Source organism: Stigmatopora nigra, chromosome 5 (genome assembly GCF_051989575.1).
Source record: "Stigmatopora nigra isolate UIUO_SnigA chromosome 5, RoL_Snig_1.1, whole genome shotgun sequence".
Lineage (NCBI taxonomy): Eukaryota > Metazoa > Chordata > Actinopteri > Syngnathiformes > Syngnathidae > Stigmatopora > Stigmatopora nigra.
This window is the reverse complement of record NC_135512.1, coordinates 16,843-39,463: the sequence shown is the minus strand read 5'-3', so window position 1 is coordinate 39,463 and position 22,621 is coordinate 16,843. Positions and strand designations below refer to the sequence as shown.

The 22,621-nt window shown below is 55.6% G+C and overlaps 4 protein-coding genes and 1 long non-coding RNA gene across 25 annotated transcripts; 3 read left to right on the top strand and 2 right to left on the bottom strand.

Moving 5' to 3' along the window:
- Positions 1-308: 308 nt before the first annotated feature.
- On the bottom strand, positions 309-1,633 carry c5h19orf25 (chromosome 5 C19orf25 homolog). 4 transcript variants are annotated; one of them, XM_077717587.1, is made up of 4 exons: positions 1,235-1,476; positions 1,044-1,158; positions 818-964; positions 309-727 (listed from the first exon to the last, which is right to left on the bottom strand). In XM_077717587.1, exons 3-4 carry the CDS (start codon positions 960-962, stop codon positions 555-557), a joined length of 318 nt encoding a protein of 105 aa, XP_077573713.1. In that variant the 5' UTR covers positions 963-964; positions 1,044-1,158; positions 1,235-1,476; the 3' UTR covers positions 309-554. The 4 variants fall into 4 exon arrangements, with proteins under 4 accessions (XP_077573713.1, XP_077573714.1, XP_077573715.1 ...); XM_077717588.1 differs by lacking the exons at positions 1,044-1,158; positions 1,235-1,476 and adding an exon at positions 1,516-1,633; XM_077717589.1 differs by lacking the exons at positions 1,044-1,158; positions 1,235-1,476 and adding an exon at positions 1,493-1,591.
- Positions 882-5,347, top strand: sgta (small glutamine rich tetratricopeptide repeat co-chaperone alpha). Its single transcript, XM_077717584.1, has 12 exons — positions 882-1,819; positions 2,326-2,458; positions 2,596-2,705; positions 2,803-2,893; positions 3,401-3,500; positions 3,585-3,689; positions 3,877-4,012; positions 4,095-4,157; positions 4,441-4,478; positions 4,538-4,738; positions 4,823-4,954; positions 5,115-5,347. Exons 2-11 carry the CDS (start codon positions 2,359-2,361, stop codon positions 4,932-4,934), a joined length of 1,056 nt encoding a protein of 351 aa, XP_077573710.1. The 5' UTR covers positions 882-1,819; positions 2,326-2,358; the 3' UTR covers positions 4,935-4,954; positions 5,115-5,347.
- A 145-nt stretch (positions 5,348-5,492) lies between these two features.
- slc1a8a (solute carrier family 1 member 8a) lies at positions 5,493-9,829 on the top strand. 8 transcript variants are annotated; one of them, XM_077717565.1, is made up of 11 exons: positions 5,493-6,184; positions 6,884-6,963; positions 7,047-7,262; positions 7,550-7,592; positions 7,656-7,866; positions 7,958-8,057; positions 8,197-8,449; positions 8,544-8,738; positions 8,825-8,959; positions 9,044-9,146; positions 9,207-9,812. In XM_077717565.1, exons 1-11 carry the CDS (start codon positions 5,939-5,941, stop codon positions 9,557-9,559), a joined length of 1,935 nt encoding a protein of 644 aa, XP_077573691.1. In that variant the 5' UTR covers positions 5,493-5,938; the 3' UTR covers positions 9,560-9,812. The 8 variants fall into 8 exon arrangements, with proteins under 8 accessions (XP_077573691.1, XP_077573695.1, XP_077573689.1 ...); XM_077717569.1 differs by having other exon boundaries at positions 8,197-8,430; positions 9,207-9,499; XM_077717570.1 differs by having other exon boundaries at positions 5,980-6,184; positions 8,197-8,283; positions 8,366-8,449; positions 9,044-9,829.
- Positions 9,818-13,905, bottom strand: LOC144197033 (tetraspanin-33). 11 transcript variants are annotated; one of them, XM_077717576.1, is made up of 8 exons: positions 11,981-12,463; positions 11,654-11,711; positions 11,265-11,389; positions 11,117-11,191; positions 10,936-11,031; positions 10,742-10,870; positions 10,472-10,633; positions 9,818-10,404 (listed from the first exon to the last, which is right to left on the bottom strand). In XM_077717576.1, the coding sequence occupies exons 1-8, from the start codon at positions 12,218-12,220 to the stop codon at positions 10,249-10,251; spliced, it is 1,041 nt and encodes a 346-aa protein (XP_077573702.1). In that variant the 5' UTR covers positions 12,221-12,463; the 3' UTR covers positions 9,818-10,248. The 11 variants fall into 11 exon arrangements, with proteins under 11 accessions (XP_077573702.1, XP_077573700.1, XP_077573708.1 ...); XM_077717574.1 differs by having other exon boundaries at positions 11,117-11,389; XM_077717582.1 differs by lacking the exon at positions 11,981-12,463 and adding an exon at positions 13,739-13,905 and having other exon boundaries at positions 10,472-10,870; positions 11,117-11,389.
- On the top strand, positions 13,065-14,325 carry LOC144197037 (uncharacterized). Its single transcript, XR_013326462.1, has 3 exons — positions 13,065-13,142; positions 13,749-13,793; positions 14,274-14,325. It is a non-coding gene; the product is annotated as an uncharacterized LOC144197037 (long non-coding RNA).
- Positions 14,326-22,621: the final 8,296 nt, after the last annotated feature.

Here is a 22,621-nt window from a genome sequence, read left to right as displayed (position 1 = left end):
CAACACCAAATGATATAGCGACAAAGGTACGGCGTCATCTGTCATGTCATCCCATTAAAAGTAATAAGCATCTTTTGATTGATTTTTTTTGCCCCTCGCGTCAACTGCTTTGTCGCACATATTTAGTCCGATTTGTCAGCTAGTGAGAGTGACTGGTGAAAAAAAAAACAACCTAATATTTACGGAAAGAGATCCGAAATGTGCAGAAATGCCCCGAAATCAATCGGGAAGGACCTCAAATGGAGAGCTCGCTAATTGAGCGCTTCCAATCACCTTCCCCGTTTCATATTGAAAAGATATGCCGCAAGTCGGTTGAAAAGAGGCGTTTATTCATTCTTGGATTATTTCGAACACAAATGTACGGAAATCAGGATACAAGCGCTGTCTGATGTAAGTTTCTCCACGAGGAGTGGAGGATTGTTTTTGCAAAATGTCTATAAGCTATTTGATCAGACAAGACCGACAACAAGAATGCCGGTTGCTGGCGAATTGTTAGCGTACTGGTACAAGTCAGGATGAGAACCAGAGAGCCAGAGGAGGCAGACACCGGCGGTTCACGAAAGTCCCTCTCGGACCCGAGCCGCGTGGTGCCCGAGGCGCTGGCCCGTCGCCGTCAGCCGCTCGCGGCCGAGCTCCAAGATCGCCTCCGACTCCCGCAGCTGCCGCTTGACGTCAGCGTGACGCCGACATTGCCGGAAGGTACGTTCGACGTCGCCCGCCTCCGACTCTGAATAAGACCAAAAAGAATCACGATAACGCGTCCCCCGTCGCTCGGGCTGGGCTGGGCTGGACTGGGCGGGGCGGGGCGAGTCGTCACCTTGTTGCGGCTGCTCGTGGAGGATGCCGAAGACCGGGTCGTCGGCTTCGGCGGCCCCGACGTCTTCCAGGATGTGGTCCGCGCTGGGCGGGGAGGGTCGGCTGGCTAGGACCGCGCGCTTCTTGCCTTTCAGAGAGGCGTTCATCTCTTTGAGACAAAGGTGCACGGTTGGCTAAATGACCAGAAGAAGAAGAAGGACGACAACAACAACAACAGCGAGCTTGACCTGAACTGTTGTGCAAAGGTGGCGGAAGCCTATTTTCACACGTTCCCCATGACGTTGCCAAAAAATCGGTACTATTCGACCGTGGACGACGAATGACGATCGAGCTGGCTCTCCACTAGAATGAGCTGCGACAAAACGGGACTCGGTAGCGTCAGTAACTGGCGGCCATCTTAAAGCAGTGGCCTACTCACTGAGATGGAAGCGGGAAGGCTTAAATGGCCAACAAATGCCCCTAAATCCTCAAGAAATGTACAGACAGCGACTTGAAATATACCCCCGAATCATCAGGAAGTGACCAAAAATGGACGGAACGTGACGTAAAATGTACAGGGAGTCACCCAGAGTGGACTTCAAGTGACCCCAAAACAACAAAAGATATGACGAAAATGAACTCGTTGCCTGCTATTGACAACAATACACTGGTTAATCATTGAGATTGGGGAACTGACTGTGAATCTTCTTCTTTCGATACCTTTGACGGCGCTAGACGTCCGATCAGTTTTGAATGACAGGGCCCCAAAAAATCTACGTCATTTTAACCCCTCCCAGCCTAAACGCTAAAGACGTCCACCGCCATCGATGGCAACCAACAACTTATGTCTGCAGCACCACGCTTGTTCGCCGCCGCCTGTCGGCTCGGAGGACACATCGCGCCAGCTCTTTGTGACGTCATAAGCAGGCGCCTGCAAAGTGTTTGGCTTTGAGGAGCGGAAAAGGCAGCGATAACAAAGCCCAACCAATTAGTTTGGGCGCGCGTGGAAAAACTCCGATTATCGGTAAGACGACAATCGTTCTCTTTTCGCTTTTGGCTGGACAAGAGTCATTTTGACGACGACGCTGCGCCAAGTGAACAGAGTGGCTAATTAGCTCGCTAGTAGAAGCTAGTTTTGCGCGTGGCCTTCTTTGAGTCCTTTGACAGCTGAACAAACTCTTTTTTTCCTTTTCAATGTCGGACACAAGAACTCTGCTCTTAACAATTGAAGTGTTGAATGATGTAGAAAGTTCGCTCTTGTGTATTTTGGATTTTCTTCTCGCGGGGCTGCATTGGAAAACACCGAGGTCCTGTTTGGATTTCATCCGGTCTTTGAATTCCAAAAAAAAAAAAAAACCGCTTAAAAAGTCACTCTGCCTTAACTTATTGATGCCTGAATTTCCATTAACAGTACAGCAATGGTAATACAGATGAAAGTTGAATTGGAAAAATAGGACAATTTCTAGCCGGACGAAAAAGAATAGACCGTGGAATAACCGATAATATACACGTGTGTCTTTTGCGGGACAGGGAAGGGGCCGCGGCGAGCGTCCGAGTGCCGCCATGAGCGACAACAAGCGTCTGGCCTTCTCCATCATCCGCTTCCTCCACGACCAGCTGAGCTGCGGGAATTTGTCGTCGGGAGCGCAGGAGAGTCTGGAAGGTGAGTCGTTGGCCGGCGTCTTTGTCGTCGCCGGCCTGCGTCGCCGGCCTGCGGCGCCGGCGTCGTCGTCACAGGCCGTTGTCGTCGCCACACGCCGCCCTCCCCGTCGTCTCGAGCACGTTGCCGTTCCTCCGCAGTGGCCGTCCAGTGTCTGGAGACGGCCTTCGAAGTGTCGTCCGACGACTGCACCCTGGCCGTCCCCCTGACGTTGCCCGAGATCTTCGCCCAGGCCACCCTGGAGACCTCGGTGAGCGCCGTTTAGAAATCAATCAATCTGCACCTATTTTTATGTCAGTGTCACCGAAAAAGTGAAGTGGCTAAGCATTAATTTTTTTGGCCGTCAGTCGCAGGCCAACAACAACGCCACCGACAACGACACCGTCAACGCCGTGGGCGAGGCCGAACGGGCCGAGGCGGAGCAACTCAAGAACGACGGTACGGCCGGGCTAGGGAGCGCCGCCGAGGCCTCGGGCGCGTCGGCCTCGGGCGCGTCGGCCTCGGGCGCGTCGGCCTCTGGCGCGTCGGCCTCCGGCGCGTCGGCCTCCGGCGCGTCGGCCTCTGGCGCGTCGGCCTCCGGCGCGTCGGCCTCTGGCGCGTCGGCCTCCGGCGCGTCGGCCTCCGGCGCGTCGGCCTCCGGCGCGTCGGCCTCCGGCGCGTCGGCCTCCGGCGCGTCGGCCTCCGGCGCGTCGGCCTCCGGCGCGTCGGCCTCCGGCGCGTCGGCCTCCGGCGCGTCGGCCTCCGGCGCGTCGGCCTCCGGCGCGTCGGCCTCCGGCGCGTCGGCCTCCGGCGCGTCGGCCTCCGGCGCGTCGGCCTCCGGCGCGTCGGCCTCCGGCGCGTCGGCCTCCGGCGCGTCGGCCTCCGGCGCGTCGGCCTCTGGCGCGTCGGCCTCGGGCGCGCCGGCCTCGAGCGCGCCGGCCCTCTCAATCCCTCCCCCTTTTGCAGGGAACGACCAAATGAAAGTGGAGAACTATGCCGCCGCCGTGGAGTTTTACTCCAAAGCCCTTGCCATCAACCCGCAGAACGCCGTCTACTACTGCAACAGGTGGGACGGGCTTCTTACCCCCGCGCCTGGGCTTTTGAGCCCACTGGTGTGTTTTTCACACGCGATGTGTTTGTATGCCCGCAGGGCGGCGGCGTTGAGCAAGCTGGGTAATTACGCCGGAGCCGTCCAAGATTGCGAGCGGGCCATCGACATCGACCCCGGCTACAGCAAAGCCTACGGAAGGATGGGGTGAGAACTGGTCCAGTGGAGTGGAGTCCTCTTTCTCCTTCTCTCTCTTCTCCTTCTCTCTCTCTTCTCCTTCTCTCTCTCTTCTCCTTCTCTCTCTCTTCTCCTTCTCTCACTCCTCCTCCTCTCTCTCGTCCTCCTCCTCTCTCTCCTCCTCCGACACCCGACGAATGCAATTCTGCCGCGGCAGTTTGGCGTTGACCAGCCTGAACAAACACACGGAGGCGGTGACCTTCTACAAGAAGGCTCTGGAGCTGGACCCGGACAACGATTCGTACAAGTCCAACCTGAAGATCGCCGAGGACAAGATGGACGCCACCAGTCCCGTAAGCCCAGACGCCGGAACGCCCTTCCCCGCCGTGCTTGGCGCGTTGACCGGGGCCCGCCTGCCCGTCTTTTGCTTTTCAGACGGCAGGAATGGGCGGAGTGGACCTGGCCGGACTCCTCAGCAATCCCAGTTTCATGAACATGGTACGTTGTCCTTCCTTTCGTCCGCCGCCACCCAAAAATGGACTGTCGGTGCAAGTGCATGAAAATGGCATTCCTAAAAATCGTTTAAAATATGGAGCGGAAATAGAAAATGGTGGAAGAAAATGGGGTGGGTGCAAAATGGCTTTAAGTCTGGATGAAGAAGTCGTCTTAGACTGGATTTTTTTGGATTTTTTGATTCACTCCAAACAAAGCAACCATTTGCTGAATGTAAAGAGGCTGCGTGGGGGCAGATCCCGTTTGACATCCCCGCTCGTTTTTGCAGGCGTCTTCGCTGATGACAAACCCTCAGGTCCAGCAGATGTAAGTGCCGACGCCGAGTGCTCCCCGAGCGCCCCTCTTTTTGACGCCCGCACCTGCAGGATGTCGGGAATGATGTCGGGAGCGTACGGCGCCGCCGGCGCCCCTGGAGGAGGAGCCGGAGTAGGCGTACCCGGAGTAGGCGTCCCCGGATTAGGCGTACCCGGAGTAAATGTACCTGGAGCAGGCGTACCCGGAGGAGCCGGAGGAGGCGGAGTCCCGGGGGCCGCTCCGGGCAGGGATTTATCGGGTCTCATCCAAGCGTACGTACGGCCGGGTCAGAATGGAACGTTCCGACGAACTTGCGCTCACGCTAGCGGCGCCCGCTTTTTTCTTCTTCTTCCTAGGGGTCAGCAGTTCGCTCAGCAGATGCAACAGCAAAATCCCGAACTCATCGAGCAGCTCAGGAGTCAAATCCGCAATCGCATGCCCAGCGGCGGAAACGAGGAGCAGCCGTGACGCCCTCCCTCGCCCGGCCGGTGAGGAAACCAAGCAAAGCACGCGCGATGGCTCTTGTCGAAAGCTTAATGCTTGAAATTGTTTATGGCTAATCTCCAAACACTTGGTAGTTGCGTTTCCTCTCAAATGCCGACTCGAAAGCAACGGTGAACATATCTTGGGGTGGCTTTGTCCACGCAGGACACGGTGGAGACGGGGCGTTGACTTTTCCCGGGACGAGCGTCGTGACCGGAAGGACGGCGGGGCCGCCCGCCCGATCCATGGATCGGTCGCCGGTCTGAAAATCCCCGCATGAGAGAGAGAGAGAGAGGAGCCCTCGTGGCGCCACCGCTGGCCACACCCACTTTTAGGAAGACCCGCCCTCCAAGGCACCGCCGCCGCTATTTGAACAATTAAAAGATTTGACGTCCCCACTCTTCGCTCCGCTCTGATTGCTCGTCGCCGCCAGCGGAAAGGCGCCCATCGCGTGTCAAACCCTTGAGATGGATGGGGTGGCGATGCCATCGTGCCCATGTGCTTTATATTCATTCTGCAGCTATTGAGACGTGAAAGGGGTAAAATGGGGAAACGCTAGTTTAAATGTTGTTCTTTGTGCATCCCATAAAATAGGCCACAACTCGAATATCGCCAGTGAATACTTAGCCAAATGGGATCGGCGTCCAGGCGCTGTCGCTTTTAATGTACGGCGCCATCGCCGGCAGCCTTTGAGCCGACTCGCTTCGTGATTGGAAACGGAAGTTGAAAGTTCGTGCGATGACGTTGACTTTTGCCACGCACGCCAGCTCTTTCCACGCTTCAGCTGTCCATTGACAGGAGTTGACGTGTATCTAGTGACACGCTCTCCCGCCGGGAAGGGATTGGCCGGCTGGCGTCCCGAGTTGACCTCTGACCCCCCCCTCTGCCCGGCCGGGCCCAGGGTCCTCCCCTCTCGGGAAGAGGCGCTTAAGCCTCTTAGTCCCGCTCAGTCCGCGGCGACATAAAGCGGCTCCTCGGCGTCTTCCGTCATGGACGAGCTCCTGCTGCCCGGCGGCGAGGAAGACGCCGCCTCCGACCGCTCCTCCTGCGCCGACGAGGACGGTACGGCGGACGGCGGCCGCCGCAAGCCTTCCTTCTGCCGGCCGCCGCGGAACGTTCGCCTGGCGCTGCGCAAGTTTGCCAAAAGGAACGGTCTCCTGACCTTGTCCGTGGTGGCCGTGCTGACGGGATGCACGCTGGGATTTGTGCTGCGGGGGACGCAGCTCTCCACGCAGGTAAGCCGGCTCGGATGGGTGGGCTTTTGTGCGCTTCCCCTTCCCTCCAACAAGGGTCTTCTCCAACCCGACGCTGGAGAAAGATGACTTTGCCGGACGATGCCTAAAAAATTGCCCGAGTCATTGGGTCCTGGGCTTGACTGCCAAAAGTCTTGATCTTGAGGTCTGATATTCTCGCTTTTGGCCAAGTCTTTTCTGGATTTGGCTCACCGGACCCACGCCATACCACAGCAAAAGGATGTCGAGGCTTTCGGGGAGTGCTGAGAAAAGTAAAGCACTAAAAAAAACTGAAAGAGCGCTCGGCACCCCTCTCGAGATGATTAGGTGGGTGAGGGATTAGAAGTCCAATCAATTGGCGCCACTTCCTCTCTGGTGGAACGTTGTCAAAGGCAAACTTTGCGCACTTGCCATCGTTTGTTATGATTTCCCTTCCCACCCATTTCTAGTGGTAATCTATCACTTGACATGGAAGAGAAATGTTGTTGTTGTTGTTGCTGCGCATGTGTGACTCGGGCCCTTAAAGCCGTCTCTTTGCGGTAATTGGATCAAATCACTCACGTGCTCGCTAGGCTAACAGGGGGAAGAAGAGAAAAAAAAAGTTAGCGCCATCTCCCAATGTCCTCGCGCGTCGTGTTCAAAGACAAGAAGAAGAATCCGGCAGGGTCTTTGATTTTTAACGACTTTTGTTTGGACATGCAGGCCAAGATCTACTTTTCTTTTCCTGGGGAACTTCTCATGAGGATGCTGAAGATGCTCATCCTGCCGCTCATCACCTCCAGGTAGGCGTGATGCCCCCACCCACCGAATTGGGGTGCCTCCCACTTACTAGTCGGTACCCCACCCCCCCAACCTCCTGTCGCAGCTTAATGTCCGGGCTGTCGTCCATGGAGTCGCGCGCGTGCTGCCGGATGGGGGTCCTGACGGTCACCTACTACTTGTGGACCACCTTCATAGCGGTGGTGGTGGGCATCGCGCTAGTGGTCATCATCAAGCCCGGAGTGGGCACGGAGATGGAGAGCAACCGTCTGGGGGGCGGGCCCGTCATGACCTCGGCCGACGCCCTTCTCGACCTCATCAGGTGACTCCGGCCGCCTTTCCATCTTGGTGTCGGGGCTCCGACGCTTGGGCCGTCTACTAGAGACGGAGTGGTTTGGTGAAGCGCAAACATCCGCAGATGGGCCGCCCGGCGGCGAAACACACTGACACGACACCGACACACTGGCGTGAATCCCATTAGCCGCTAAGCTAACGGGCGTATTTTTAGCCGGGGCGCGTGGCGGCCGGCTTAGCTTTCAGCACCGCTGATCTCCCGCCGAGGCCGTCACGTTCCCTCCGACCCTGACCCGGCCTCTGCCCCTCCCGCAGGAACATGGTGCCGTCCAACCTGATCGAGGCCACGTTTCAACAGGTAGGCACCGTGGCCGCTCCCAGCCGGGCCCGACCCGACTCTTGGGCTCTTTTTTTTTTGCAGTACAAGACGGACCTGCTGCCCGTTCTGAAAGTCCCCAGCCGGACGGCCGTGCCCAATTTCGTGTACATGGTTCCGGGCGAGGGCCAAGAGGGAAAAGCGCGCACGGTCTCGCTGGAGTTGACGCCGGCCCCCGAGGTGACCTACAAGACCAGCCCCGGCAGCAGCCAGCAGATGAACGTGCTGGGCATCGTCATCTTCTCGGCGACCATGGGTCGGTCTCCGCCTCCCGCCAATGACACGGCGATGGATGGGAACCGTGGCGAACGCCACGTCACAGTCTTCTGTGTTGGCCGGCGTCCTAGGCCTGTTGCTGGGCAGGATGGGCGAACGCGGCGCGCCATTGGTCAACGTCTGTCAGTGCATCAACGAGTGCGTCATGAAGATCATCAACGCCGCCGTCTGGTAAGCGCAAATACACGGAAGCTTAGCTCAAAGGTGGAGCAATGGGGCCCCAGAAACAAAGCGAGCGAGCGAGCGACGACCACGACGGCTGGCTTTGGCGGACGTCCCACGGCTCCATTTGAGCCGAGATGGCTTTCAGGTACTTCCCCTTCGGCATCGTCTTCCTGGTGGCCGGCAAGATCCTGGACATGCAGGACCCCAGCACCCTGGGCCGCAAGCTGGGCTGGTACGGCGTCACCGTGCTGGCCGGCCTCTTCGTGCACGGCCTGATCCTCCTGCCGCTCTTCTACTTCCTGCTCACCCGCAAGAACCCCTTCACCTTCATCCGCGGCCTCCTGCAGGCCCTGGTCATCGCCCTGGCCACCTCCTCCAGGTGGGTGGCGGGAGCGAGGGTGGGTGGACGGACGGACGGACGGACGGCCCCGGCCGTCTCCTCTCCGCGGGCCCGGGCGTCCAATGTGATTTCCACGCGCCCGCCCGCTTCAGCTCGGCCACCCTGCCCATCACCATGAAGTGTCTCCTGGAGAACTGCCACGTGGACCGGCAGATCGCCCGCTTCGTGCTGCCGGTGGGCGCCACCATCAACATGGACGGCACGGCGCTCTACGAGGCCGTGGCGGCCATCTTCATCGCGCAGGTCAACGACTACGAGCTGGACTTTGGGCAGCTGGTCACCATCAGGTAGGTGAGCCGGCCTGAGAGCACGGGCGTCCTGTGGCGGCGAGGAATGGAAAGAACGAATGGACGGCCATTTTCCTCCCTCTCAGCATCACGGCCACGGCCGCCAGCATCGGCGCGGCCGGCATCCCTCAGGCGGGCCTGGTTACCATGGTGATCGTGCTGACCTCCGTGGGCCTTCCCCCCGACGACATCACGCTGATCGTGGCCATCGATTGGATCCTGTAAGTGTGAGCGCCGGACGGCCGGGGGCGGACGGACGGGGGCGGACGGCCGACCCCTAAACACGCCCGCCTCGGTACGTGCAGGGACCGATTTCGCACCATGATCAACGTGCTGGGCGACGCCTTGGCGGCGGGTATCATCGCCCACTTGTGTCGCAAGGATTTCCCGCTGGCCGGCGAGGGAAAGGTAAATGGCGCCCCGCCGTGTCACCGCAGTGCTCACCCGAAGGACATCTCGTTTGGGCAGGCGGTGCCGTCGTACGGCGGCACCAGCGACCGGCGCCCCGACCAGCGCGTGGAGTTGCCTATGACGCACGTGCACACGCACAAAGATGGCGAGGCGGCGGCGTTGGATCGGCACGCGCACACCGTCTACTACAACATCTGCCAGGTTTGAGGCGCAACCTAAGTGATCTTCTTCCTGGCTGCATGCGTGGGGGAGTGAAGAAGGGAGGCAAGGAGAGAGGGATGGCGTGCGGGCACGCCGTCTCTGCCAGCCAGCTGGCCTCGGACTTCCCGTACCGTCCCTCCCGTACCGTCCCTCCCGTACTTCCCGTTTCCTCTTTAAACTTGAAAAGCAGCTCCACAGATATCATCTAGAAGACTAGATGGCCCTCTGTGTTGACATAGAAATATTCTGACAACACTGTTTGCTCATTAAGTGGGCCAAGCGGGAGGGACGGCCGCAAACTGGCCACGAGTGCGGTGTACGAATTTGGTGCCTTCTTATGTCTTTGCCAACTGTGTTCACTTTTCTTTTTTTTGTAACTTTTTTTTGTATTTCTTCTTGTGATGACCACGTGAAATTAAAACAGGAACAAACAAACACAACAACGTGTGTGTTGTGAAATTGTGGCTTCATGTTTAATCATCAGATTTGACCGCTGATGAGTTTGTTTACGGTCGACTCCAGGCCACTTCCTGCTAATTTGGGAACATGACACGCCTTTTCCTGTGGATTTTGCTGGTAAATGCCTATTTACACTTCACATTTCCTTTGACTTATGGAAGATTTCCTTGTCACTTTGTCTTGGTTTCGGGGGCATTTCTGGTCACTTCCTCTGTGGTTTCTTTTTTGGCGGGGGCATTTCTGGTCACTTCCTCTGTGGTTTCTTTTTTGGCGGGGACTTTCTGGCTCACCTTCTGTTGAATTTGATCCCTTTCTTGGGATTATCTGGCGTTTCCCCTTCACTTTCAGTTGATTTTGTCTTTTCTGGGCTGCTTCCTGTTTGTTTTGGTGACTTCCTGTGGGTGCCTTGAGAGCAGCAAGGATGGGATGACTTTCCGTCTCATTGGGCGTCAAAGTCGGCGAAAGCGGGCAACCACACGTCCTCCTTCTTGTGCGACGCGCTCTTGCTGGCGAGCGCCGCTCGGTGTTTCCGCCGCCGCCGCCGGACTTTGTTGATCCAGCAGGCCTGCGCCCAAGCCAGCGACATCACGCATATCTGCGGCGAATCCAAAAGCGGTCAGACGCCCCGATCCGAAGAGTGCGCGGGCGACGGTGGCGATTACCTCCAGGAGCAGCAGTCCGCCGGCCAACCCCGCCGCCATCTTGACGTTCTGGCCGAGCCAGCCGGCGATCTTTTCCGCGCACCCATCTGGGAAGACGTGGCGCTCGGCGAGCTCCCTCGGGTGGAGCTGCGTGCCGAAACCGCACATGGTGTTCGGCACCGTCTAAGCACGGGGCACGCAAAGGGCGGCGTGACTCTCCGGACCGGGAGGAGCCCGCTGGCCGACCAAAGCCCGTTCGCGAGACGCTCTGCCGTGGACGGACGAAGTGACCTGGTTGGCGGGGGGCACGCAGCAAGAGAAGGGGACGCCGCAGGCTTCCAAACTGGGATTGGAGTCGGAGCACTGGAAGTAAACGTTCCGGGACCAATCCTTGAAGCCGTCCACGCCGCAGCACCGCAGCTGCGGACCCAAAGCCTGGGGAAGTCTGGGGAAAGGTCGCGACGGTTGCGCCACATCCAAGTTACCTTCCTCTGCACAAAGTCGATGGCGTTCTCCAAGTCTCGGTCCTCCCGGTAACGAAGCACCGTTTTCATCATCAGGCGCCTCGTTCGCTCCATCACCTCCACAACAAAGCATCCGCCGTCAACGCCGGACTCGCCGGGAAGTGCCCCCCCCCCCTCTGATCCTCTCACGGCGGCGTCCTACAGCGTCCGTGAAGACGTATCCTAGAACTCCCGCCGTCAGCTGCAGCAGGAGCAAGGTCGCCAGGATGGAGGCGAACTGGCGACGTGCGGAGAAAGGGGAGTGCGCCGTCGAACGGAGACGAGGCCAGGGGCGGTCCCCGACATCCTACCGTCTTGAGCAGGCAGGTGGCGTTCCGCAGGGCGCCGAAGCATCCCAGGAACGCGATGGAGAAGGTGAGGGAGCCCACCGCCATGAAGAGAAGTGCCGGATCCACCGTCAGCGTGTCCACCACATCTGCGCAATGGCAAGGTAGGACTGGCTTCCGGTCGGTCACCTTACATTTGGCTTGCTGTCGCGTTAGATTAGCTTTTGGTCGCGTCACATGCACTTCCTGGTTACGCAAACTGACACGTCAACGACGCTCACGTTTTGGTGGATATTCTAGAAATAACTAGCCAATGGAAATTTGGCTCAAGTGAGGCAGTGATCAGATGCAGGAAGTACAAGTCGGTCGGTTCCAGGCTGGCCCTAGATCAAAGGTCACGGAGGAGGTCTGACCTTTCTCCTTGGCCACTTTGGCGTAGATTCCCACCGCGATCAAGATGGCGCTCAGCACCTGAGCGGCAGGTAGAAAGAGGATTTGGAGAACAGAGGCAAATAACGACATTAAGTGGCCGCTCGTCCAAAATCGACACTTATGAAGTGAGCAAGGAAGGGGAAGCCACCCGGAGATGCGGCGTCACGGATAGGAAGTCATTTAACGTTGACGTGAAGTTCCCAATGGACGGCAGGGGACGTCACCAATGACACCTGGCCAGCTCCCAAAGAAGTCAGGCCAGAGAGACGGAGAGGAAGGAAAAATGGACGGGAACTTTGCGCACTGACCCAGAAGACGTAGCAGAAGATAAAAAGGAAGTATTTGACGCCACGGTATCCTCGCATGTCTGCGGACGGACGGCAGGTAAGTGGAGGTGCGGGAGAGAGGAGGCGGATTAGGGCGGCCGGGCGTGCCCGCTTGCGTGCGCCGGCAAGCAACGCATTCCTGCGCGCTTTGCCGAAAGACCACCCCCCACGAAAACATCTTCCCCAGAATTCTCTTATCCTTATTCTGACGCTTCTACCCATTTCTACAATATAAACGTGCTTACATTTGATACACTGTATATCGTAAACCCAATTAGAACTATCCAAGCATTGTATTGTCGGTTGACCTAAACCCGAAATTCCGTTATAAATAAAAGGTGGGTATCCTGACAAAATAGCACCAATTAGTGGTCTTTTTAAAAATGCATGGTCGTTTGCACCAACATATTACGTCCCTTATGGGACATTAACAAGAGCCGTTGTTTGCATTCACAGACTTTAACATTTGCCGACGTTCAATCTGAGTGAGCACAAAATTGATTTTCGTGTAATATTACAAGATTGAAGTAATATTATGAGAGTAAAAATAATATTATGAGAAATATTAAGTCATGGAAAGTCATATAATCATTCCAGCTTAAAGAAATCCTTATAAAAAATACTTTTGTAACAGAAACCCACCCACTAATATTCAAATTCACGCCCACTATGAGAGAAAGTGAGAGAGAGAGAGAGAGAGAGAGAGAGAGAGAGAGAGAGAGAGAGAGTTAGCAAGCAAAACGTCTTTTTATATATTAATTGATTTAAATGTGTTACTGTCCACTCAATCTTTAAACTCTTCAATTTATAAACAAGCAACCAAAATGTTGGGAGGTTGAGACTATAGAGATAAAATTAAGCTCATTAAATGTTTTCGCTTATCATTGTAATTATACTTGTTTACGTGGGGCAATGTTGTGGTACTACTTGCACGTTAAATGTTATAGCCCCTACGGAGGACAACTGTTAACCTGTATAAAATCTCGCGAGATATTTTATTTTGTAAAACGGAAGTGACCGCATTTAAAGGCGACCGCAATGATGTCACTTCCTTTTTACGCCATGTGACTTGCAAGCAGCACAATGTTAGCGAGCTACAAATGTTTGTCGGAAGAATCTGGACTGTGTTCGTCCGTAAAAGAACGTGAGTACATTCTATCATAATAACTCTAAAGTTGGCTATTTGTATCTCTGTGTTGTACATGCGCCGCAGTTGCAATGTTGCCCAACTCATGGGCGTAGTAAGTTAGTGTATTGACCACATGTCCGCCATGTCTGGTCGGCGTTTGGCTTTGAAGTATGGTAATTATCTCCTCGCAATTGATTTCTCTCTCTTTATTGCGTTTAGTGGGACGTTCTTTCGGCTTAAGTAGCATTTTAACCTGTAACCTTTTTTTTGGTAGGCGTGATAGACGTCGAATTTGCCCATTCAAATGTTAGCATACCGGACGTGAGGCTTTTGTTCAAAATGTTATACACGAAAGAGATGCAGCAAAAAAGACTAGTGCGCTATAATCATAAACGGCTACATGTCTTGCTTTCTCGTATCTCGAAATTGGTCTTGTATCTAGAGATTATTTGCTCCAAATTTTACTCGTATCTCCAATTGCTCGTATGTCGAGCTACCACTATATATTGTCAATTTTAAATGATAATATATATTGTTGTGCCTTGTATTTTTTTCAAAGTAAAAAGTACTGCAGCTGTAAATAGTTTGGGAAACGCGTTCTCACTCCTTACCACTTAACAGGTTCTTCTGGGCGCCAACGCAAGTCGTCTCAAGATGTCGTCTCATGTAAGTTTCTTCTCATTGACTTGACTTTTAATTGACTATAACCCTAACCCTGAAACTAGTTCATTCGTAGTCATGATTGATGACATAACCCGCAATTGGTCTTGAAACCCAAAATGCCTCCCATACGCTTTGATTTAAAAAGTATTTCCCATTAATATGGTCTCTTCCTGCCATCTTGTGGCTGTTTTGAAAAAGTTCACCATACAATTATTTTCCCGACCAAAAACTCGGCCATCCTCTTTGGTTTGAAAATTACTTCCCAGTAATATGATCTCTTGCTGCCATCTTGTGGCCGTTTGGAAAAAGTGCACCCTGCAATTAATTTTTTTCCGACCCAACAACCCTGCAATATTGTCCAGTAATATGGCGCCGCAAAAGAGGTGACCCCCCCCCCCCCACACACACACACAGTCGGTCATTAAAAGGCTTTCGGTCTATATGTGATAGATGGCACTTTTTTCCCCCCATTTTGTCATCCAGAGTGGGACGAGTTGTCGTCAGACGAAGAATCTAAAGAGCAGGACGATTCCCGGTAGGCGTGCCAGGAGGCCGTCTATCCGTCTGTTTTCCAAGGAAGTTGGAACCGACATCTCCTCCCTCCCCACAGGTCCTTTGCCACTTTGGCCAACAAGGTGAACCGAGGCCTGCCTGTCTTCATCAAGGTATTCACCGGGCGCGCCGAGGTGAAGCTCCACGCCCTGGCCGGCCACCTTCCACCAGAAGGCCAAAGTAGCCGGCGTGACGGCCATCGCCGGCCTGGCCCTGGCGCCCTTCACCTTTGGGGCCTCGCTCATTGCCACGGCCGGAGGGATCAGATCGGCTTCCGCCAGCATCTCGGACAGCGTCAATATCTTCTCCTCCCCCCGACCGCCCCCTTCTTCTTCTTCTTCTTCTTCCTCTTCTCTTTTCTTCTTCTTCTTCCTCTTCTCTTTTCTTCTTCTTCTTCCTCTTCTCTTTTCTTCTTCTTCTTCCTCTTCTCTTTTCTTCTTCTTTTTTCTTCTTCTTCTTCCTCTTCTTTTTTCTTCTTCTTCTTCCTCTTCTCTTTTCTTCTTCCTCTTCTCTTTTCTCCTTCTTCTTCCTCTTCTCTTTTCTCCTTCTTCTTCCTCTTCTCTTTTCTCCTTCTTCTTCCTCTTCTCTTTTCTCCTTCTTCTTCCTCTTCTCTTTTCTCCTTCTTCTTCCTCTTCTCTTTTCTCCTTCTTCTTCCTCTTCTCTTTTCTTCCTCTTCTTCCTCTTCTCTTTTCTTTCTCTTCTTCCTCTTCTTCCTCTTCTTTCTCTTCTTCCTCTTCTTCCTCTTCTTCCTCTTCTTCCTCTTCTTCCTCTTCTTCCTCTCTCTTTTTTCTCTCTCTCTTTTTTCTCTCTCTCTCGCTCTCTCTCTCGCTCTCTCTCTCGCTCTCTCTCTCGCTCTCTCTCTCACTCTCGCTCTCTCTCTCTCTCTCGCTCTTTTTTTTTTCTCTCTCTCTCTTGCTCTTTTTTTTTCTCTATCTCTTTTTCTCTCGCTTTCGCTCTCGTGCGCTCGCTCGTTCCCTCTCGCGCTCGCTGGCTCGTTCGTTCGCTCGCGCTCGCTCGTTCGCGCTCGCTCGTTTGCGCTCGTTCACGCTCGTTCGCTCTCGCACGCTCGTTCGCGTTCGCTCCCGCTCGTTCGCTCTCGTTCGCTCTCGCTCGCTCTCGCTCGCTCCCGCTCTCGCTCGCTCCCGCTCTCGCTCGCTCTCTCGCTCGCTCTCTCGCTCGCTCGCTCTCGCTCGCTCGCTCGCTCGCTCGCTCTCGCGCGCCGTCGCTCGCTCTCTCGCTCGCTCTCGCGCGCCGTCGCTCGCTCTCTTGCGCCCTCGCTCGCTCTCTTGCGCCCTCGCTTGCTCTCTTGCGCCCTCGCTTGCTCTCTTGCGCCCTCGCTCGCTCTCTTGCGCCCTCGCTCGCTCTCTTGCGCCCTCGCTCGCTCTCTTGCGCCCTCGCTCGCTCTCTTGCGCCCTCGCTCGCTCTCTTGCGCCCTCGCTCGCTCTCTTGCGCCCTCGCTCGCTCTCTTGCGCCCTCGCTCGCTCTCTTGCGCCCTCGCTCGCTCTCTTGCGCCCTCGCTCGCTCTCTTGCGCTCTCGCTCGCTCTCTTGCGCTCTCGCTCGCTCTCTTGCGCTCTCGCTCGCTCTCTTGCGCTCTCGCTCGCTCTCTTGCGCTCTCGCTCGCTCTCTTGCGCTCTCGCTTGCTCTCTTGCGCTCTCGCTTGCTCTCGCTCGCTCTCTTGCGCTCTCGCTCGCTCTCTTGCGCTCTCGCTCGCTCTCTTGCGCTCTCGCTCGCTCTCGCTCGCTCTCTTGCGCTCTCGCTCGCTCTCGCTCGCTCTCTTGCGCCCTCGTTCGCTCTCTTGCGCTCGCCCTCGTTCGCTCTCTTGCGCTCGCCCTCGCTCGCTCTCGCTCGCCCTCGCTCGCTCTCTTGCGCCCTCGCTCGCTCTCTTGCGCCCTCGCTCGCTCTCTTGCGCCCTCGCTCGCTCTCTTGCGCCCTCGCTCGCTCTCTTGCGCCCTCGCTCGCTCTCTTACGCCCTCGCTCGCTCTCTTGCGCCCTCGCTCGCTCTCTTGCGCCCTCGCTCGCTCTCTTGCGCCCTCGCTCGCTCTCTTGCGCCCTCGCTCGCTCTCTTGCGCCCTCGCTCGCTCTCTTGCGCCCTCGCTCGCTCTCTTGCGCCCTCGCTCGCTCTCTTGCGCCCTCGCTCGCTCTCTTGCGCCCTCGCTCGCTCTCTTGCGCCCTCGCTCGCTCTCGCTCGCTCTCGCTCGCTCTCGCTCGCTCTCGCTCGCTCTCGCTCGCTCTCGCTCGCTCTCTTGCGCTCTCGCTCGCTCTCGCTCGCTCTCTTGCGCTCTCGCTCGCTCTCTTGCGCTCTCGCTCGCTCTCTTGCGCTCTCGCTCGCTCTCTTTTGCTCTCTTTTTCGCTCGCGCTCTCTTGCGCTCTCTTTGCTCTCTTTTGCTCTCTTTTTCGCTCGCGCTCTCTTGCGCTCTCTTTTGCTCTCTTTTGCTCTCTTTTGCTCTCTTTTGCTCTCTTTTGCTCTCTTTTGCTCTCTTTTGCTCTCTTTTGCTCTCTTTTGCTCTCTTTTGCTCTCTTTTGCTCTCTTTTGCTCTCTTTTGCTCTCTTTTGCTCTCTTTTGCTCTCTTTTTCGCTTGCGCTCCCCTGCGCGCTCTTTTGCTCTCTTTCGCTCGCGCTCTCTTGCGCTCTCTTGCGCTCTCTTGCGCTCTCTTGCGCTCTCTCGCTCTCAGCCTCTTTCTGTCTCGTCTCTTTGCCCTTCCTTTTTTTCTTCACAGGATATGGACAGTTTGATGGAGTGGTGGAATACAGTCAAACGTGAGTAATTGAAACATAAATGTACAAGATGTTATTTTTTTCCATTTTGGAGCCAGCTAAGGCAAGATTAGAGTCGGTAATTGGCAGATGTTCAGTCCATTTTTAACCGAGAGGGCTGGCCTGCCGGTCTTGTCTGGGACGTTTACCAGACAGTCGGTCACTAAAAGGCTTTCGGTTTATATGTGATAGATGGCACTTTTTTCCCATTTTGTCATCCAGAGTGGGACGCGTTGTCGTCGGACGAAGAATCCAAAGAGCAGGACAATTCGCGGTCGGCGTGCCAGGAGGCCGTCTATCCGTCTGTTTTCCAGGGAAGTTGGAACCAACATCTCCCCCCTCCCCACAGGTCCTTTGCCTCTTTGGCCAACAAGGTGAACCGAGGCCTGCCTGTCTTCAACAAGGTATTCACCGGGCGTGCCGAGGTCCTCTGGCGGCACGTGGTGAAGCTCCACGCCCTGGCCGGTCACCTGGCCACCTTCCACCAGAAGGCTAAAGTAGCCGGAGTGACGGCCATCGCCGGCCTGGCCCTGGCGCCCTTTACCTTTGGGGCCTCGCTCATAGTCTTCTCAATAGTGTTGTTCTTGCTAGGGGGGGCTTAACAGAAAATAATTGAGAAGCACTGCCCTATACTACTTAACAGTTTCTTCTGCAGACCCTTAATAAATGCCGCATCCACTTCTGCAGACCCTTAATGCCACATTTGGACAACAACGCAAGTCGTCTCAAGATGTCGTGCATGTAAGTTTCTTCTAATTGATTAATGTTTTTCTGTTTAATGTATTCCGGCACTTTTAATTGACTATAACCATAACCCTGAAACTAGTTTATTCGTAGGAGTGATTGATGACATAACCCGCAATTGGTCTAGAAATCCAAAATGCCTCCCATGCACTTTGATTTAAAATATATTTCCCGGTCATACGGTCTATTCCTGCCATCTACTGGCTGTTTTGAAAAAGCTCACCATACAATTATTTTTTTGACCTAAAAACCCTGCAATATTGTCCAGTAATATGGCGCCACAAGGGTAATGTGACCCCTGCCCCCCCCCCCCCCACCTGGACCTGGACACCCACCCCTGGACCCTGGACCTTCATCTCCATCTGGATTTCCACCTCCCGCTCCTGGACCTGCATCCCCTGGCACTCCGGCACATCCATCTCCATCTCGTCAAACTCCGGCACATCCATCTCCATCTTGCAAACTCCGGCACATCCATCTCCCATCTCTTCAGACTTCCTGCACCTCCATCTCCCATCCCGTGGACCTCTGCCACCTCCATCTCCCATCCCGTGGACCTCCACCGCTCTCTCTCTCTCTCTCCCCCCGACCTCCGCCGCTCTCTCTCTCTCTCTCTCTCCCCCCGACCGCCGCCGCTCTCTCTCTCTCTCTCTCCCCCCGACCGCCGCCGCTCTCTCTCTCTCTCCCCCCGACCACCACCGCTCTCTCTCTCTCTCCCCCCGACCACCGCCTCTCTCTCTCTCTCCCAACCGCCGCCTCTCTCTCTCCCCCCGACCGCTGCCTCTTCTCCTCCCTCTCCCTCTTCTTTTCCTCCCTCTCCCTCTTCTTTTCCTCCCTCTCCCTCGTCTTCCCCCCCCTCTCCCTCTTCCCCCCTCTCCCTCCTCTCCCTCCTCTTCTTCCTCCTTTTCCCCCCCTCTCCCTTTTCCTCCTCTTCTTCCTCCTCCTCTTCCCCCCTCTCCCTCTTCCTCCTCTTCTTCCTCCTCCTCCTCTTCTTCCTCCTCTTTCTCTTTCTTTCTCTCTTTCTCTTTCTTTATCTCTTTCTCTCTTTCGCTCGCTCGTTCGTTTGCGCTCGTGCTCGTTCGCTTGCGCTCGTTCGCTTGCGCTCGCGCTCGTTCGCTTGCGCTCGCGCTCGTTCGCTTGCGCTCGCGCTCGTTCGTTTGCGCTCGCGCTCGTTCGTTTGCGCTCGCGCTCGTTCGTTTGCGCTCGTTCGTTTGCGCTCGTTCGTTTGCGCTCGTTCGTTTGCGCTCGTTCGTTTGCGCTCGTTCGTTTGCGCTCGTTCGTTTGCGCTCGTTCGTTTGCGCTCGTTCGTTTGCGCTCGTTCGTTTGCGCTCGTTCGTTTGCGCTCGTTCGTTTGCGCTCGTTCGTTTGCGCTCGTTCGTTTGCGCTCGTTCGTTTGCGCTCGTTCGTTTGCGCTCGTTCGTTTGCGCTCGTTCGTTTGCGCTCGTTCGTTTGCGCTCGTTCGTTTGCGCTCGTTCGTTCGCGCTCGTTCGTTCGCTCTCTTTCTCTTCCCCCTTCCTCTCTGTCTTATCTCTCTTTTCTCCCCTCTCCCCCCCCTTCCTCTCCGTGTTATCTCTTTTCTTCCTCTTCCCTCCCCTTCCTCTCCCTCTTATCTCTCTCTTCCCCCTTCCTCTCCTCTTATCTCTCTCTCTTCCCCCCTTCCTCTCCCTCTTATCTCTCTCTTTCTCCCCCCTTTCTCTCCGTCTCTCTCTCTCTCTCTTTCTCTCCCCCTTTCTCTTCCGTCATTCTCTCTCTCTTTCTCCCCCCTTTCTCTCTGTCTTTCTCCCCCCCCCCTTTCTCCCCCCTTTCTCTCTCCCCCCTTCCTCTCTGTCTTTCTCTCTCCCCCCTTCCTCTCCATCTTGTATCTCCCCCCCTTCCTCTCCATCTTGTATCTCCCCCCCCTTCCTCTCCATCTTGTATCTCCCCCCCCTTCCTCTCCATCTTATATCTCCCCCCCCTTCCTCTCCATCATATATCTCCCCCCCACTCCTCTCCATCTTATATCTCCCCCCCCCCCCCTTCCTCTCCATCTTATATCTCCCCCCCCCCTTCCTCTCCATCTTATATCTCCCTCCCCCCCCCTTCCTCTCCATCTTATATCTCCCTCCCCCCCCTTCCTCTCCATCTTATATCTCCCCCCCCCTTCCTCTCCATCTTATATCTCCCCCCCCCTTCCTCTCCATCTTATATCTCCCCCCCCCTTCCTCTCCATCTTATATCTCCCCCCCCCTTCCTCTCCATCTTATATATCTCCCTCCCCCCCTTCCTCTCCATCTTATATATCTCCCTCCCCCCTTCCTCTCCATCTTATATATCTCCCTCCCCCCCTTCCTCTCCATCTTATATATCTCCCTCCCCCCCTTCCTCTCCATCTTATATATCTCCCTCCCCCCTCCTCTCCATCTATATATCTCCCTCCCCCCCTTCCTCTCCATCTATATTATCTCCTCCCCCCCTTCCTCTCCATCTTATATATCTCCCTCCCCCCCTTCCTCTCCATCTTATATATCTCCCTCCCCCCTTCCTCTCCATCTTATATATCTCCCTCCCCCCCTTCCTCTCATCTTATATATCTCCCTCCCCCCCTTCCTCTCCATCTTATTATATCTCCCTCCCCCCTTCCTCTCCATCTTATATATCTCCCTCCCCCCCTTCCTCTCCATCTTATATATCTCCCTCCCCCCCTTCCTCTCCATCTTATATATCTCCCTCCCCCCCCTTCCTCTCCATCTTATATATCTCCCTCCCCCCCTTCCTCTCCATCTTATATATCACCCTCCCCCCCTTCCTCTCCATCTTATATAATCACCCTCCCCCCCTTCCTCTCCATCTTATATATCTCCCTCCCCCCCTTCCTCTCCATCTTATATATCTCCCTCCCCCCTTCCTCTCCATCTTATATATCTCCCTCCCCCCCTTCCTCTCCATCTTATATATCTCCCTCCCCCCCTTCCTCTCCATCTTATATATCTCCCTCCCCCCCTTCCTCTCCATCTTATATATCTCCCTCCCCCCCTTCCTCTCCATCTTATATATCTCCCTCCCCCCCTTCCTCTCCATCTTATATATCTCCCTCCCCCCCTTCCTCTCCATCTTATATATCTCCCCTCCCCCCCTTCCTCTCCATCTTATATATCTCCTCCCCCCCTTCCTCTCCATCTTATATATCTCCTCCCCCCCTTCCTCTCCATCTTATATATCTCCCTCCCCCCCTTCCTCTCCATCTTATATATCTCCCTCCCCCCCTTCCTCTCCATCTTATATATCTCCTCCCCCCCTTCCTCTCCATCTTATATATCTCCCTCCCCCCCTTCCTCTCCATCTTATATATCTCCCTCCCCCCCTTCCTCTCCATCTTATATATCTCCCTCCCCCCCTTCCTCTCCATCTTATATATCTCCCTCCCCCCCTTCCTCTCCATCTTATATATCTCCCTCCCCCCCTTCCTCTCCATCTTATATATCTCCCTCCCCCCCCTCCTCTCCATCTTATATATCTCCCTCCCCCCCCTTCCTCTCCATCTTATATATCTCCCTCCCCCCCCCTTCCTCTCCATCTTATATATCTCTCCCCCCCCTTCCTCTCCATCTTATATATCTCTCCCCCCCCTTCCTCTCCATCTTATATATCTCTCCCCCCCCTTCCTCTCCATCTTATATCTCTCCCCCCCTTCCTCTCCATCTTATATCTCTCCCCCCCTTCCTCTCCATCTTATATCTCTCCCCCCCCTTCCTCTCCATCTTATATCTCTCCCCCCCTTCCTCCATCTTATATCTCTCCCCCCCTTCCTCTCCATCTTTCCCCCCCCCATCCACCACCACCACCACCAACTCTTTCCCCCCCACCAACCACCACCACCAACTCTTCCCTCCCCCCCACCACCACCACCACCACCACCAACTCTTCCTTCCACCCACCACCAACTCTTCCTTCCCCCCCACCACCAACTCTTCCTTCCACCCACCACCACCACCACCAACTCTTCCCTCCCCCCCACCACCACCACCACCACCACCAACTCTTCCCTCCCCCCCACCACCACCACCACCACCACCAACTCTTCCCTCCCCCCCACCACCACCACCACCACCACCAACTCTTCCCTCCCCCCCACCACCACCACCACCACCAACTCTTCCCTCCCCCCCACCACCACCACCACCACCACCAACTCTTCCTTCCACCCACCACCAACTCTTCCTTCCCCCCACCACCAACTCTTCCTTCCACCCACCACCACCACCACCACCAACTCTTCCCTCCCCCCCACCACCACCACCACCAACTCTTCCTTCCCCCCACCACCAACTCTTCCTTCCACCCACCATCCACCACAAACTCTTTCCCCCCCAGCACCCACCAACAACTCGTTCCCAACCACCATCCACCACAAACTCTTTCCCCCCCAGCACCCACCAACAACTCTTTCCCAACCACCACCAACTCTCCCCCCCCCCACCACCCACCACCAACTCTTTTTCCCCCCACCACCCACCACCAACTCTTTTTCCCCCCACCACCCACCACCAACTCTTTTTCCCCCCACCACCCACCACCAACTCTTTTTCCCCCCACCACCCACCACCAACTCTTTTTCCCCCACCACCCACCACCAACTCTTTTTCCCCCCACCACCCACCACCAACTCTTTTTCCCCCCACCACCAACTCTTTTTCCCCCCCACCACACACCACCAACGTTTTCCCCCCACCACCAACGTTTTCCCACCACCACCACCTACCACCAACTCTTTTCCCCCACCACCACCCACCACCAACTCTTT